The sequence below is a fragment of the Carcharodon carcharias genome, chromosome 1, assembly GCF_017639515.1.
Source record: "Carcharodon carcharias isolate sCarCar2 chromosome 1, sCarCar2.pri, whole genome shotgun sequence".
Lineage (NCBI taxonomy): Eukaryota > Metazoa > Chordata > Chondrichthyes > Lamniformes > Lamnidae > Carcharodon > Carcharodon carcharias.
Window position 1 is genome coordinate 151371288 of NC_054467.1, and position 14571 is coordinate 151385858.

Below are 14571 nucleotides of genomic sequence, written 5' to 3' on the forward strand. Positions count from 1 at the left end.
ACACCCCGAAGCCTTTCCACCCTCTATAAGGAATAAGTCAAGGGGAGTGTGATGAACTACTCTCCACTCGCCTGGATAACTGCAGCTCCAACAGCACTCAAGTAACTCGACACCATCCAAGCCAATCCACATTCACTCTCTCCACTAAGATAAAAGCAAAAAACTGCGGATGCTGGAAATCCAAAACAAAAATAAAACTACCTGTTGAAGGGTCATACGGACTCGAAACAGTAACTGTGTTCCTCTCCACAGATGCTGCCAGACCTGCTCAGTTTTTCCAGGTATTTTTATTTTTGTTTTTTCACTCTCTCCACACCTGCTACAGCAGTGTCGACCATTTCCAAGATACACTGCAGCAACACGCCAAAGCTTCTTCAACAGCATCTTCCAAACCATCGACCTCTATGACTAGAAGAACAATGGCAGCAAGCCCATGGGAATATCACCACCTGCAAGTCATATCACCATACTGCCTTGGCAATATATCTCTGTTCCTTCATCATAGCTGGGTCATTTTGGAACTCCCTCCCTAACAGCATTGTGGGTGTATGTACACTATGGGGACTGCAGTGGTTCAAGAAGGTGGCTTACCCACACATTCTCAAGGGCAGTTTGAGATGGGTAGTAAATGCTGCTGAAATCCCAAGAAGGAATAAAAGGTAATGCCACTAGGAATGGCTGTTTCCTGCATGGTATCTGATAATCAGACACCGTGTCTTAATGATAGAATGATACTAGAATCAGCGGGAAGCTCATTAGACTCCTGTGAAAAACTCTGTGTGTTTAGCCAGGTTACATCGTGCAGTAATGCTCAACAGACTTGAAGATCATCTTGGAGGTTAAAATTAGCCTCCGCCATTACTTCAGTGGATTCCTCAGGTTTAGAGATTCAAACTTTTATTTATTCTTTCATGGGATGTGGGTGTTGCTGGTTAGGCCAATATTTATTGCCCATCCCTAATTATTCTTGAGAAGGTAGTGGCAAGCCGCCTTCTTGTCCTAGGTGGTAGAGGTCACGGGCTCGGAAGGTGCTGCCGAAGGAGCCTTGGTGAGTTGCTGCACACGGTGTTAAGTTTTTGCACAAGTTGACATACAATAGATCAGAAAGGTGAGGTTGGGATTTATAGCTGTTAAAATTATAGCCCTTGTAATCTACTTTTATAATGGAGCTCCCAATGTGCCTTGTTTCAGCTAGTGGCAACAGCAAAGTAAGCTTGCCTGATTTACTAAGCCTGGCAGCCAGGAACACAAAAAGTTGGTCTCCCAGTTGTGGGTATTAGTGAATCGAATCAGCTTATTTTGGTGTTGCCAATAAATGAATTTATAAATGAGGCCACATTGCAAGCTAGTGGCACAATCACAACATAACTGGGCACATGTTTGTCTGCATGTGGTGTCAGAGGCAGGGAATATAGAATTATGCTAAGCAGCACAACCTTGCTAACTGCTGCCACAACAAAGAATTGCTTTGCTCTGCATGCTATTTACAGATATTGCACGCCTTTCTGGATTGGTTATTTTAAGGAAAAAAGCCTACAGTAAGGTAATCTTAGGGTCATTGAACAGAGCTAGTTAAACATTATAAAAGTAAGCAATAAAGACTAGTCACAGCAATGATTGTGTAAATGTTTTTCACAAGAGCTACTGTGCTCTAATCTGACCAATTTCTTTAATTTTGTCTGATGTTTCACTCATGCAACTAATCTTGATTGGGAGAATATGAACACCGTCATTAAGAACAATTCTTGAACTTTTAAGCTCAATTAGAATTGGCAAGTGCAGAGAAATGTATTCTTTTTAAATTTTAGTTATCCAGCATGAAGCAGCAAACATTCCCAAAAGAGACAATCTGAAGGATTTTCCCCTTGGCAATTTGGGGGCGGGGCCCGCTCACCGAGGGGAAAATGACGCAGGATGATGTCGGGAGGAACTCCGCACGTCATCCCGATCCACTTAAATCTTCAGGAAGGCAGGCGGACAGCGAAATCAGCTGTCCGCCCGCCGACCTGTCAATGGCCAATTAAGGCCATTGGCAGACTAATTAACCTTATTAAAGACCCTACCTGTCCAAGCTTAAGTCTGGCGGGCCGGCCAAGAGCCCCAGAGGGCTCCAGATTATTCATGAAACTTCATCCACTGGCGGGATGAAGTTTCATGTCCGTTTTTTAAAAATTTAATAAACTTTATGTGCTTCTTATTAAAATGTCCCATCTCGTGTGACATTGTCACACGAGGGGGACATGTTAATAATTTTAATATTTCTCTATTTTTTGACTTTTCTTACCTGTCAGTAAACTCCCTGAGACAGCACTTTGCCAGTTGGGGATTCCCTCCCCCCATCGCACAGGAAATGCATAGCGCTTCCTGTCGGGCAGGCCGCTGGGCGGACCTTAATTGGCCCGCCCACTCAAAATGGCAGCGACCCCCATTTCGGCGGCAGGAGTCGGCTGCCTTTCTGCCAGCCAAGGGCAAAATTGTGCCCAATATATTGGTTTTGTAAGGCCACACGGCAAGCGGACCTGCATGAGAAGGGCAGCGGAAGCGGGAGATAAAAACTGACGGCAGAGAGCCTCTTCAATCTGTTTCGACCTGTCAGAGCTGAAATGTGACATCAAAGGAAAACAGGTAAGTGATTGGTGGGTATCTCTTCCATGTCTCTTTTGATTGGCCAAGTGGTTTAAATCAGGAGCCATTGTTACAGCTGAAGAGTGCAATTAAGAAATTCACTTTTAAAATACTGAACATCCAAATTAATTAATTAAATAGAATAGAGATGGCTGGGCAGGTGATGTGTTGCAGTTTTAGTATGTGGGAGCTGGTGGACACTGGTGGATCCACGGTGACCACATCTGCAGCAAGTGTTGGATGCTCCAGGAACTTCGGTTCAGAGTTGAGGAGCAGGCGTACGAGCTGCGGACACTGTGGCACATCAGGGATGGGGAGAGTTACCTGGACGTTGTGTTTCAGGAGGCAGTTACACCCCTTAGATTAATTACATCAAATTTGGACCATGGTCAGATATGAGGGTGAGACTGTGAGGGAGGCAGGTATGGGGATCCAGGATTTAGCTTTGGAGGAGCCTCAGCCAGTGTCCTTATCCAATAGGTACGAGGTTCTTGTTCCCAGTGTGGACGACAGCACAGACTGCAAGGAGGATGAGCGAACTGACCACAGCACCGTGATACAGAGCGCTATTCAAGTGAAGGGAGAAAAGAGAAATGTAGTAGTAATAGGGGATAGCATAGTTAGGGGAATAGATACTGTTCTCTGCAGCAAAGACAGAGAATCCCAAAGACTGTGTTGCCTACCTGGTGCCAAGGTTAAGGACATTGCTTCTGGGCTGGAGAGGAACTTGGCATGGGAGGGGAAGGATCCAGCTGTCATGATCCAGGTAGGTACCAATGACATAGGTAGGACTAGGAAGGAGGTTCTGCTGAGAGACTATGGGCAGCTCGGGGCTAAATTAAAAAGCAGAACCACAAAGGTAATAATCTCTGGATTATTACCTGGGCCAGGTGCAAATTAGCGTAGGGCAAATAAAATTAGAGAGGTAATTGCGGGGCTCAAGGATTGGTGTGGGTGAAATGGGTTCCAATTCATGGGGCACTGACACCAGTACTGGGGAAGGAGAGAGCTGTTCCATTGGGACAGGCTTCATTTGAACCATGCTGGGCCAGTGTCCTGGCAAATCGTATAACTATGATTGTGGATAGAACTTTAAACTAATTAGTTGGCGGGGGGAAGGGTTCAATTGAAAGGAAGTTTAAAAAATCAAAAAGAAAACGAGAAGAAGTTAGCATGCAGGTGCAGCAAGTCAGCAGTAAGAAGGCAAATGGAATTTTGGCCTGTATTGCTAAGTGGTTGGAGTTTACAAATTGAGAAGTCTTGTTACAACTTTGCAGGGTGTTGGTGAGGCTGCACCTGCAGTACTGTGTACAGTTTTGTTTCTTAAGAAAGAATATACTGGCATTGGAGGCAGTTCAAGAGATTCACTAGGCTGATTCTTGTGATGAAGGGGGTGACTTATCAAGATTGGTTAAACAGGTTAGACCTTTATTCATTAGAGTTTAGAAGAATGAGGGGCGATCTTATTGAAACGAGGAAGATTCTGAGGGGGCTTGACAGGGTAGATGTTGAGAAGATATTTCTACTAGTGGGGGAATCTCGAACTAGGGGACATAGTTACAGAATAAGGGGGCACTCATTTAAAACTGAGATGCAAAGGAATTCCTTCTCTCAGAGGGTAGTGAAAGTCTAGAATTCTCTACCCCAGAGAGTTGTGGACGCTAGATCACTGAAAGTATTTAAAGAGGAGATAGATAGATTTTTGAAATATTGGGGAGTTGAGGGGTATTAGGAGCTGGCACAAAAGAGGAGTTGAGGCCTGGAGCAGATCAGCCATGATCTTATTGAATAGCGGGGCAGGCTTGAGGGGCTGAATGGCCTACTCCTGCTCCTGTTTCTTATGTTCTTATGTAAATAATCTCAAAGAAGTATCCTCTATGATATCAGTGTGACATTCTTTGGTTCTTTGCCTAATTTGGCATAGACTAATGCCAATAAGGGTAACTTCTGCTGGGCGTAAATATCCAAGGTGAAATAAAGTTGGACTATTCTCAGTTCTTAATGGGGATGAATTCACAGTGTAGACATGCTAGAGCTTTGACTTAGAGGTCAGAAGGCTAGGTGATCCAGACAAAGAAAATTCACATTGTCGCCTTAATTTTAACAACCAACACTGCTCTAACAACCCATGGGTAAGAAAAGATCTGGGGGGAGGTTAGATTCCTGAAAATACCAATGCATTTCTGTAACTGGCCATTGTTACTGTTGTTGGGGAGGTTTACTCTGCATCCATCATATGGTAGATATGACCTGGGTTCGCTTACACAGATAAAGGCAAATGTTTCATTCTGCAGTCGTGACATCTTTCATCCTGATAAATAAAAAAGCTCCATCAAACATAAGACACATAATAGGAACCATTCAATTAAATTTACTATTCTTACCTGGTGGGTGCTGTCACCGGGGCTGTATAATGCTTTGAACTGCCTCAGGTGCGCCCGTGCTCTCGCTATGCCCTGAAGCATCTCAAATACCTGATCCACTACAGCAGTGGCTCTATCAAATGTTAATTCAGCTGCTGAAGAACAACCTGAAATAAAATGAATATTATATCATTCAGTAATTCCACACCTGTGCATCCCTACAACATGCACTCTCTTTCAGATTTCACAGTATTTGTGCAATAAGACTATAACAAAAAGCACTCCGATAGCTCAGTTTGTAAGTATAGGGCATTATGAAATCCTGATGTTTACAGGACACAAAGACCCCAGATTTAGTTACTATTCAGTGCTTATAATCTCATTTGGGATGACAGGTTTCTCAGTTTGGTGCTGGTAACCTTCTTTGAGCAAGGGTGAGGTAGAGGTGGGATGTGGGAAATTCATGAAGGTTAGAACCATAGAAAAGTTACAGCACAGAAGGAGGCCATTCGGCCCATCTTGTCCATGCCAGCCTGAGGACACTGAGGTGTCCTTTCTAATCCCACCTTCCTGCACCTGACCCGTAGCCCTGCAGTTTACAGCACTTTAGGTGCAGATCCAGGTATTTTTTAAAAGAGTTTAGAGTTTCTGCCTCTACAGCCAACTTGGGCAGCGAATTCCAGACACCCACTACTCTGCGTAAAAAAGTTCTTCCTCATGTCCCCCCTACACCTTCTGCCACTTATCTTAAATCTATGTCCCCTGGTTCTAGAATTCTTCGTCAAGGGAAACAATTTTATCCTGTCTATTCTATCTATTCCCCTCATAATTTTGTACTCAAATGTTTATAGCCTTCATTGCCTTTAACCCTCCTCTCTCCCAAAATACCAGAACACCTGCAACACAATTACATCCCAGCTCCTCCTTCTGGACTCAGGCATCTTTCTCCCCAATCATTCTGAAGATCACACTCTCCCACCCGGTAATTCCACATGGCAACTGCCATTGTGCCAAATTCTGTGAACTTCATACCAATGATCCCAAATCGCTGCACTCTTTCCCTAGTTGAGTACCCAATGCTGCTGGAGCCCAGTACACTACAATTTGTTCCCAAACTCCACCATCCACGTCCATTACTTTCAGACCCTCTTTCACAGAGCGAAACCACCCCAGATCCCCTCCAAGTACTCCAACACCTAGCACCGTGTCATTTCCCATGTTCCCACACATTTTTGCACCAGTGAAGCACTCAGAACCCCCTCCATCATACAACTCACAAAACCTCAGAGACAATCTACCATTCCCAGGATCAAGGAACCTCTCACCAACACTTCTCATTCCTGGCTCCCAAACCTTTGGATCCCCTTCTCAATATTACTGAACTACATGATCACCCCTTCTAAAAATCTTCCAACCACCTGGAGCATTTGTCCTACTATTCCTTTCTGGATCCTGAACTTCAAAAAAGAGATGATAAAATGAATTCCCTACACAGGTAAACAGACATAACCGTAAAAAACTATGGAAAAATGCAGGCATAATTGCACAATTTAAATCTGAAAATACCAATATTCATCTTAACAAATGCCATAACTCATTGGCCCTGATAATATATTACATTACATAATTTATGTGAGCAATACAAAGGGAGATCCAATAGTACTGAAAAATGTTGGCACTGAATTCTGTCAAAGGATCTACATATTAACCTGACTTGCTTCTTTTTGCAGATGCTGCTGGAACTATTGATTATTTCTAGCAATTTGGTTTTTTTTTGGATTTCCACCGTTACATTCTCTCTCTTTCTTCCTTTGTACCAACCCTTAGGGGCTCAATGTTAAAGTTTACTGTCATATTATTGCATTTCCTTACTGCAACGTGTCTCACACATGAAGATCACCCCTGTGCTCACTGACCTACATTGGCTCTGGTGTGGCAAAGCCTGGATTTTAAAATTCTCATCTTTGTTTTCATATCCTTCATGGCCTTGCCCCTCTTTCTTTGTAATTTAGCCTAGCCCTTCAAGATATCAACACTCCTCCAATTCTGGCCTCTTGAGCACCCCCAATTTTAATCACTCCACCACTGGTGGCCATGTCTTCAGCTGTTTAGGCTCTACGCTCTGGCACTCCCTCCTTAAAGAAGTTCCTTAAAATCTACCTCTTCTGGTCTTAATGTCTCCTTTATAGCTCAGTGCCAAATGCTGCTTGATAATGCTCCTCTGAAGTGTTTTGGGACCTTTTACTACATCAAATGCATATAAATGTAAGTTGCTACTGGGATTTAGTTGTGACAGGCTTTGCTGTAAATCAGTAATGCTGTGGGGCTCGCTATTCTGTGATTACACAGGTTTGGCGTGACATTTTAATGTTGCACCATGACTTAGAAAAAAACTACCCATGATTTTGGTGGAACATGAGCAATCTCAAAATCAGAGGCCCCACAGTGTTTTATGAGGGGCGTGGGAATATTTACATTGTGCAGTATTAGGTGTTCTACTTGAGCCCATTGCTTAGGTGAAGTGCAATTTGTCTCTGCATTCGTTCTGTGCTACACATGACCAAAGAGTGCCTGATAGTGACACTGGGTGCCAAAAATGGAAGTGCATTCTAATTCCCTACACTGACTTCGCATTTGGTGAGCACATTATTGAAGTTACCTGTACTACTACAATTGCTTCATACAGGCAGGTATGTAACCTACACTCAAAACAAAGATGAAAATGTTTTTACACAGTTCCAAAAATAAATTGTGCTAATAATTAAATGACTTTACATGAATATTTAACAATCACTTCCCAAAAATGTATTTCTGTCCACTTATCAGAATCTTACTGTTTCTGTTTATCTCTGATATAAATGTGTAAACATAAATAATTTGGTGTCAACAAATCATGGTCACATTCAATTAGAAAGTTCTTCAGAGACTTTCATTCCTCAACCTTCCCAACCCCAGGAAGTGTGGGAAGGCAGCTATAACAACCCACAGTTCTCTGCCCAAAATAATTTGTATATAAACTATGAAAACAAACTGATTTTGTCATGCTCAAGTTCAATGCCATAGAATCCATGTAAAATCTAATTGGAAGGTTTGGTACTGGAGCAGCTGAGTGACAGAGGATTGCAAGAGAGACTAACTTTTCTCAATGCTAAAACACACACCATGACATTAAAAAATGATGGCATAGCATGCCTAAGTACAATATGTGGACTAATTTTATTAATCAGTTATTGGACCAGGTTTCCTTTTAAGTGTTTTACTTTTTTTTAAAATGTAGGAGTTGTGGCTCAGTTTGTCTTCTGTCTTATGCATTTGTGTGAGCCACCAACAGTGAGGTCCAGCAAGTCTCCAGATGAGCCCTGGAAGGACCTAGTAGCAAAAATATTAAGTGTGGAGGTGACTTTGATAACCACTATCAAAGTGTAGCCACCAGGTCCAAACGACAACGGGTCTTGTTCCAGCAGGCTGCAATTGTCTGATTCTACGCCAAGCCTCCTGAGACACTGGTGTTCTAAAATGTCGAGGAAACTCATCCTCTACCTGTAGATCCTGTGTGCCGTTATGCCCTCCTGCAAGTTATCTCCTCTCTCCTGTGGAACTGCAGGTCTATCAGCAGCGGACAGTTGCTGCTGCTGTTCCTGCTGACATCTCAATCCTCATCCGAGAACCAAAGTAACAGAAAGTAGGTGGCACTTACACTGGTCTGATAGATCAGAGCTCCGAAATGCAGATCAGACCTCCAAACCTTTAATGGGTAGACAGTATAACCGAAGTGTGTAAAGTTATCTCCCAGCACAAGTATTGTGAATAAACCCTTCACACAAGCAAATAGAAAAGTAGCTGTGACTACTGAGTAATTATTGGGATATTTCCATGCAATTGCTTTAGCTCGTGGAGTTGCCACAGTGTTCTCACCTTGATTTCACTGGCGAGTTTTAGAAAGCCTGGGAAACCCAAAGTTAGATTGCAAATCCCACATTAATGTCGTTCTAACTGAGCGACTAACAAACTGAAATTGACAATCTGTCTTTCCCAAGGCGGTTGCGCACACACAGCCTGAAGCGCTGGAGTGAAATGAGGATGTTGGTGAGTTGGAGTGGGATTTCTGATGTACTTGCACTTTTCATGGATTTAGTACTCACCCACACCCAATCGCACTCACTCACCCATGTTAAAATTACCCCAAAAGTGTCCAGGGTGGTAGCTGATGGTAAATTAGGAGGCTAATATTTGACTGAACAATGATGATGAAGTCACAGATCACAAGAATGCAAATAGCACTTTGAGTCCGGATTACAGTATTAAACTCAATGCCAGCTATTCAGTATAAAACACACAGTACAGTTCATCAGGAAAAAACATATTGTTAGGGCGTGTGGCGATGCAGTGGACTGACACTTTATACCACAGTGTCAGAGGAAATAGATTTATAGTTGTGATTCCAGCACAGTGAGCTCACCTTTTTTTCTAGGGTGAGACAGACTTATTGATAGGGGGCTGAGTGGAAGCACACCATTCTCATGGCACCTCCACTTCACTATGGATGTGGGAGAGTCACATTAAGCTTACTTCTGAACACTACTCTTCCATGTTGTGCCTTCACTTTTCTTTTAATCCATTGGAAGTTTGCACAGAAAAGCATATCTTTATTTTTTGAATTGGCTTTCTCCAATTGGTTTATAGGATAGAGGAAACACTATATATACAGTACTTTTCAACTTTAAAACATTCTTCAGTATATAAAAAGCAAATGTTGCATGGATGAGGCAAGGGGCTAGTCAGACTGGTGCCTCTGTTGGATCAGTCTGTTCAGTTTGCTGGGCCTTGTCTGTCTGGGGGGGCCTGGGCAGGACTCCGAAGGCATAATTGTGTTATTTGACAGGTACCAAAGTGCAGCCAATTTTCCCCAGTGGATCACTCAAACCGTATATGTGAAAATATGGTTGTGTAAGGTGCTACATAAATGCAAGTCTTTCTTTTCTTCTGAAAGAGAGAATGGAGGGCAATTTGCCCCATCTGACCCACAGTTTACTAAATGGAGAGCGTTTGCTAACTCAAGGAGGAAATTTGTTTTGCATTCCTCATGTAATCCCAAACGATTTATAGCCAATGAAGTAATTTTAAAGAACACTACACTGTTGTAGTGTAGAAAACAGAGCAGCCAATCTATGCACTGATAATCTGTCTTTGTGATGTTAATTGAGGGATAAATATTGGCCAGGACACTGGGAATAACTCCAGTGCTCTTCTTCAGAATATTACAATGTGATCTTTTACATGCACCTGATAAGGGCAGATGGGGCCTCAGTTTGACATCTGAAAGATGGCACCTCTGACACTGCAGCACTCCCTCAGTACTGCACTGGAGCGTCAGCCTTAAATTCTGTGCTTGAGTCCTGGAGTGTGACTTGAACGCACAACCTTCTGACTTGGAAGTGAGGGTGCTACTTACTGAGCCATGGCTGACATGGAACAGCAAATTTTAACCCATAACTGTGATACTTCCATTTCCAACATCAGTTATCCTTATTCCATCATTCAGTGATGCTGCCAATTCAGCAGCTAAGCTCTTCTTGGACAAGTTATGGACCTAAATGTTAAAAGGAGGAAAACTATCAGCCTGTGATTAATTGATCTCATAATTTTAAAAGTGGCTATTCATGTACTTAACTGTACTATCGGGCCCAGTTACTGCTCCAAACAAAGCTTTCCTTCACTAAGATGATAATGATTTTTTGTAGCTGTTTGCAATTTGAAAGAGTAGTGGTGCCACAGCTGGCCTCACTGTTCCTGGGTTAGGAAGTGGCAAAATAAAGCCAGGGTTCCTGCTCAAGATTGCTAACCAATAATCCATACCGGAAAGCGAGTTGTGAGGTTAAGGTGAGAATAGGATCCAGCTGCTCATCTTCTGAGGAAAGATCCAGGAGGAATGGAAATGAGGAGAGCAGGCCATGGGATTTGAATTGCCTTAGCAAAGAATCCGTCACATTACATGCTGGGTTCCAGAACGGCCCCCTTTTGTGTTGTAAGCTTTTTTAGTTCTATGACAGTGACGGGGAGACTTCTTTTTAACTCTCATGAATATCATAGAAGTTGCATGCAGCAAGAACAAAAACAATAAAGAATTTGCTCTACACTTGAAGAGAAATAGACAGAACTAGGAGACAAACAATCCTAAACTGTACATCACTAAATGTAACTTACAGAATGTGATAACATTGAATTTAATTTAAGATTACCGTGGAAAACTTCAAACAGTAAAATGAAGACACATCATTCTGTGAAATTCCATAAAATAATAGAACAAGCAAAATATCTTCCATTTACTGAACTATAACTCTTCAGATGCTTTTTATAATGGTACTTGGTTAGTTCAGATTGTGGAATGCCAGTGGGGCTGCAATTTTGCAGTCTGGATAAGGATCTTCAGGAGTCACTCTCTTGCAATCCAAATTAAAGGACTGGCAATGCAAAAGTACCTTTAGACAGCTACTGTCACTTTACATCACATTTCACCACATGCTTCACATCTGCCAGTTGTGTTATCATTGCCTAGATTTGCAAACTGGGGCTGGTTTGTCAAGCCTGTCTGCAGTTACTATCATCATTGTGTCACTGAGGCATTGAAGAGTTAGTTGTTCTGGAAAGTACTAAATATTTAAATAGTCTGCAGGTAGACATACCTGGTAAGCTGGCTTGTGGCTGACTGAGTTAATAAGCACTCATGCTGAGCACTTGATGTTCAGTTGAATGATAGATGATACTTAAAAGCACTTTCAAATTAATTTCCACAGCCCAGAATCAGATTAATGGAATCACAATGCATTCTTAAAATACCATTCAGCCTTGTATCACTCAAGTGTTGGGAACCTCCCTTTGTTACTCCATAATACACCTGTCAAGAGTACTTCATTTTTGAAATTACATTTCTAGCCGATATCTCAGTGAAAGTAGGTAATATTACTTATGAAAAGCAGCAATTGACTGAGATGACAAATAATTGAGTTATAATTTCAATACAGCCTTGTATAATAGAGACAGTTCTGATATTTCTTTGTGTTTCAAGCTGAGATAAGAATGGTTTGATTACATTCTATTGTCTAGAAGGCAGCAATATTTTATACATATACTATACATTTTACATATAGTTATATATACATATATATATATATATATATATAGAATAGCTGAACATGAAACTGCTTTTCTCTGGTAATGCCTATTGCCGCCTCTGCAACATTGCTCATCTTTGCCCCTGCTTCACCCTATCTGATGCTGAAAGTCTCATTCATGTTTCAGTTGCCTCAAAACTTGAGTACTCCACTGCTCTCCTAGTCCATCTCTAATCCTCCACATCACATAAACTTGAGTTCCAAACTCTCCTGTTCATATCCTAACTCACACTTAGGATTAAATTCAGCCCTGTTATGAAGGGAAACATGCTTGCCAGGTCCACTTAATCACTAGAGAGGCTGCACGTCAGCATCAGTGGGAAATCTCCCGCAATTAAGTTGATGTTGGGAACATGCTCATTGGGGAAACTTGCCTTCTCATGGGGGTTGTCATTTAGGCTCATTATTGAGCCACTTGACACCAAATATCCCCCCGTGGCAGGGGTAATTGAAAATATGAGGGGCAAGGCTTTTGCATACTCCCAGGAGGCTGCCTGGCAAACCCAGGAGCCTGTCTTTCAAAGGCATGCAGTGCCCAATCGAGGGATCCGGTTTTGGGTACAGGTGTGGCTGCAAAAGCCACGCCCCTGAAGTTGCCTCTGGCATCCCCTTCCACAGCCCCCTCACTGTGACCCAGTGGCACTACCTGTAATGGAGCACTGCTGGCCTCTGATTGGCAGCAGCTCTTAGTGGGTAGGATTTCCCTCCCCGTTGTCCTCAATCCCAGGGAAGGATTTTATTCTCCATTTTGAATTCCCAACCACCCCCAAGTGCCATTCTGTATCTTGGTCTCATGTCTTTCCTTTCAGAAAGAATTGGAGGAGCATATCTGTAGAGAGATAGCAGACTGATGTAAGAAACAGAAAGTTGTGATAGTAGGAGATTTTAACTTTCCACATTTTGACTGGGACTCCCATACTGTAAAAGGGCTGGATGGCTTGGAGTTCATCAAATGTTTTCTAAATCAATATATAGAGGTACCAACGAGACAGGATGCAATACTTGATCGCCTATTAGGGAACCAGACAGGTCAGGTGAAAGGAGTATGTGTAGGTGAACATTTTGGGTCCACTGACCACAATGTCATTAGTTTTAAGCTAATTATGGATAAGGATCGGTCTGGTCCTCAAGTTGAGATTCTAAATTGGAGAAAGGCCAATTTTGTGGAAATGAGAAAGGATCTAGGAAGAGTGGATTGGCATAAGTTGTTTCCTGGCAGGGACGTGTTCAGTAAGTGGAAGGCATTCAAAGGCGAAATTTTGAGAGTGCAGAATTTGCATGTTCCTGTCAGGATTAAAGGCAAAGTTAACAGGCATAGGGAACCTTGGTTTTCAAGGGATATTGGCGATCCGGTTAAGAAGAAGAGAGAGGTGTATAGCAGGTATAGGCAACAAGAAGCAAATGAGGTACTTGTAGAGTATAGGAAATGTAAGAAAATACTAAAAAAGGAAATCAGGAAGGCAAAAAAAAGACATGAGGTTGCTTTGGCAGATAATGTGAAGGTAAACCTGAAGGGTTTTTACAACTATATTCAGAGTAAAAGGATAGTAAGGGACACAATTGGTCCCCTTGAAGATCAGAGTGGTCGTCTATGTGTGGAGCCTCATGAGATGGGGGAGATCTTAAACAGATTTTTTGCATCAGTATTTACTCAGGAGACTGGCATTGTGTATAAGGAAGGAAGGGAAACAAGCAGTAGTTTCATGGAACATATAGAGATTAAAGAGCAGGAGGTGCTTGCTGCCTTACAGCGAATATAGGTTGATAAATCCCCCGGGCCTGACATGATATTCCCTTGGACCTTGAGGGAGACTAGTGTAGAAATTGCAGGGGCCCTGGCAGAAATATTTAAAATGTCCTTAGCCACGGGTGAGGTGCCGGAGGATTGGAGGGTAGCTCATGTTGTTCCGTTGTTTAAAAAAGGCTCCAAAAGTAAACCAGGTAATTACAGGCCAGTGATCCTGACATCAGTAGTAGGTAAATTATTGGAAGGTGTTCTGAGAGATCGGATATATAATTATTTGGACAGCCAAGGGCTAATTAAGGATGTGCGTGGTAGGTCGTGTTTAACGATCCTTGTAGAGTTTTTCGAGGAGGTTACCAAGAAAGTAGATGAAGGAAGGCTGTGGATGTTGTCTACATGGACTTTAGTAAGGCCTTTGACAAGGTCCCACATGGGAGGTTAGTTCATAGGTTCAGACACTTGGTATCTATGGAGAGGTTGTAAACTGGATTCGAAATTGGCTGTGCGGGAGAAGACAGAGAGTAGTAGTGGATGATTGCTTCTCAGACTGGAGGTCTGTGACTAGTGGTGTGCCTCAGGGATTTGTGCTGGGACCATTGTTGTTTGTTGTCTATATCAATGATTTGGATGATAATGTGGTGAATTGGATCAGCAAGTTTGCTGATGA

General features: G+C 42.5%; 1 protein-coding gene across 1 annotated transcript in view; it reads right to left on the bottom strand.

Moving 5' to 3' along the window:
• Positions 1-14571, bottom strand: part of scfd2 (sec1 family domain containing 2) — a 363585-nt gene that overhangs the window by 60348 nt on the left and 288666 nt on the right. Inside the window, exon 6 of the mRNA XM_041198895.1 lies at positions 5010-5155. Within this exon, the coding sequence (XP_041054829.1) occupies positions 5010-5155 (146 nt within the window). The remainder of the gene's footprint in view (positions 1-5009; positions 5156-14571) is intronic.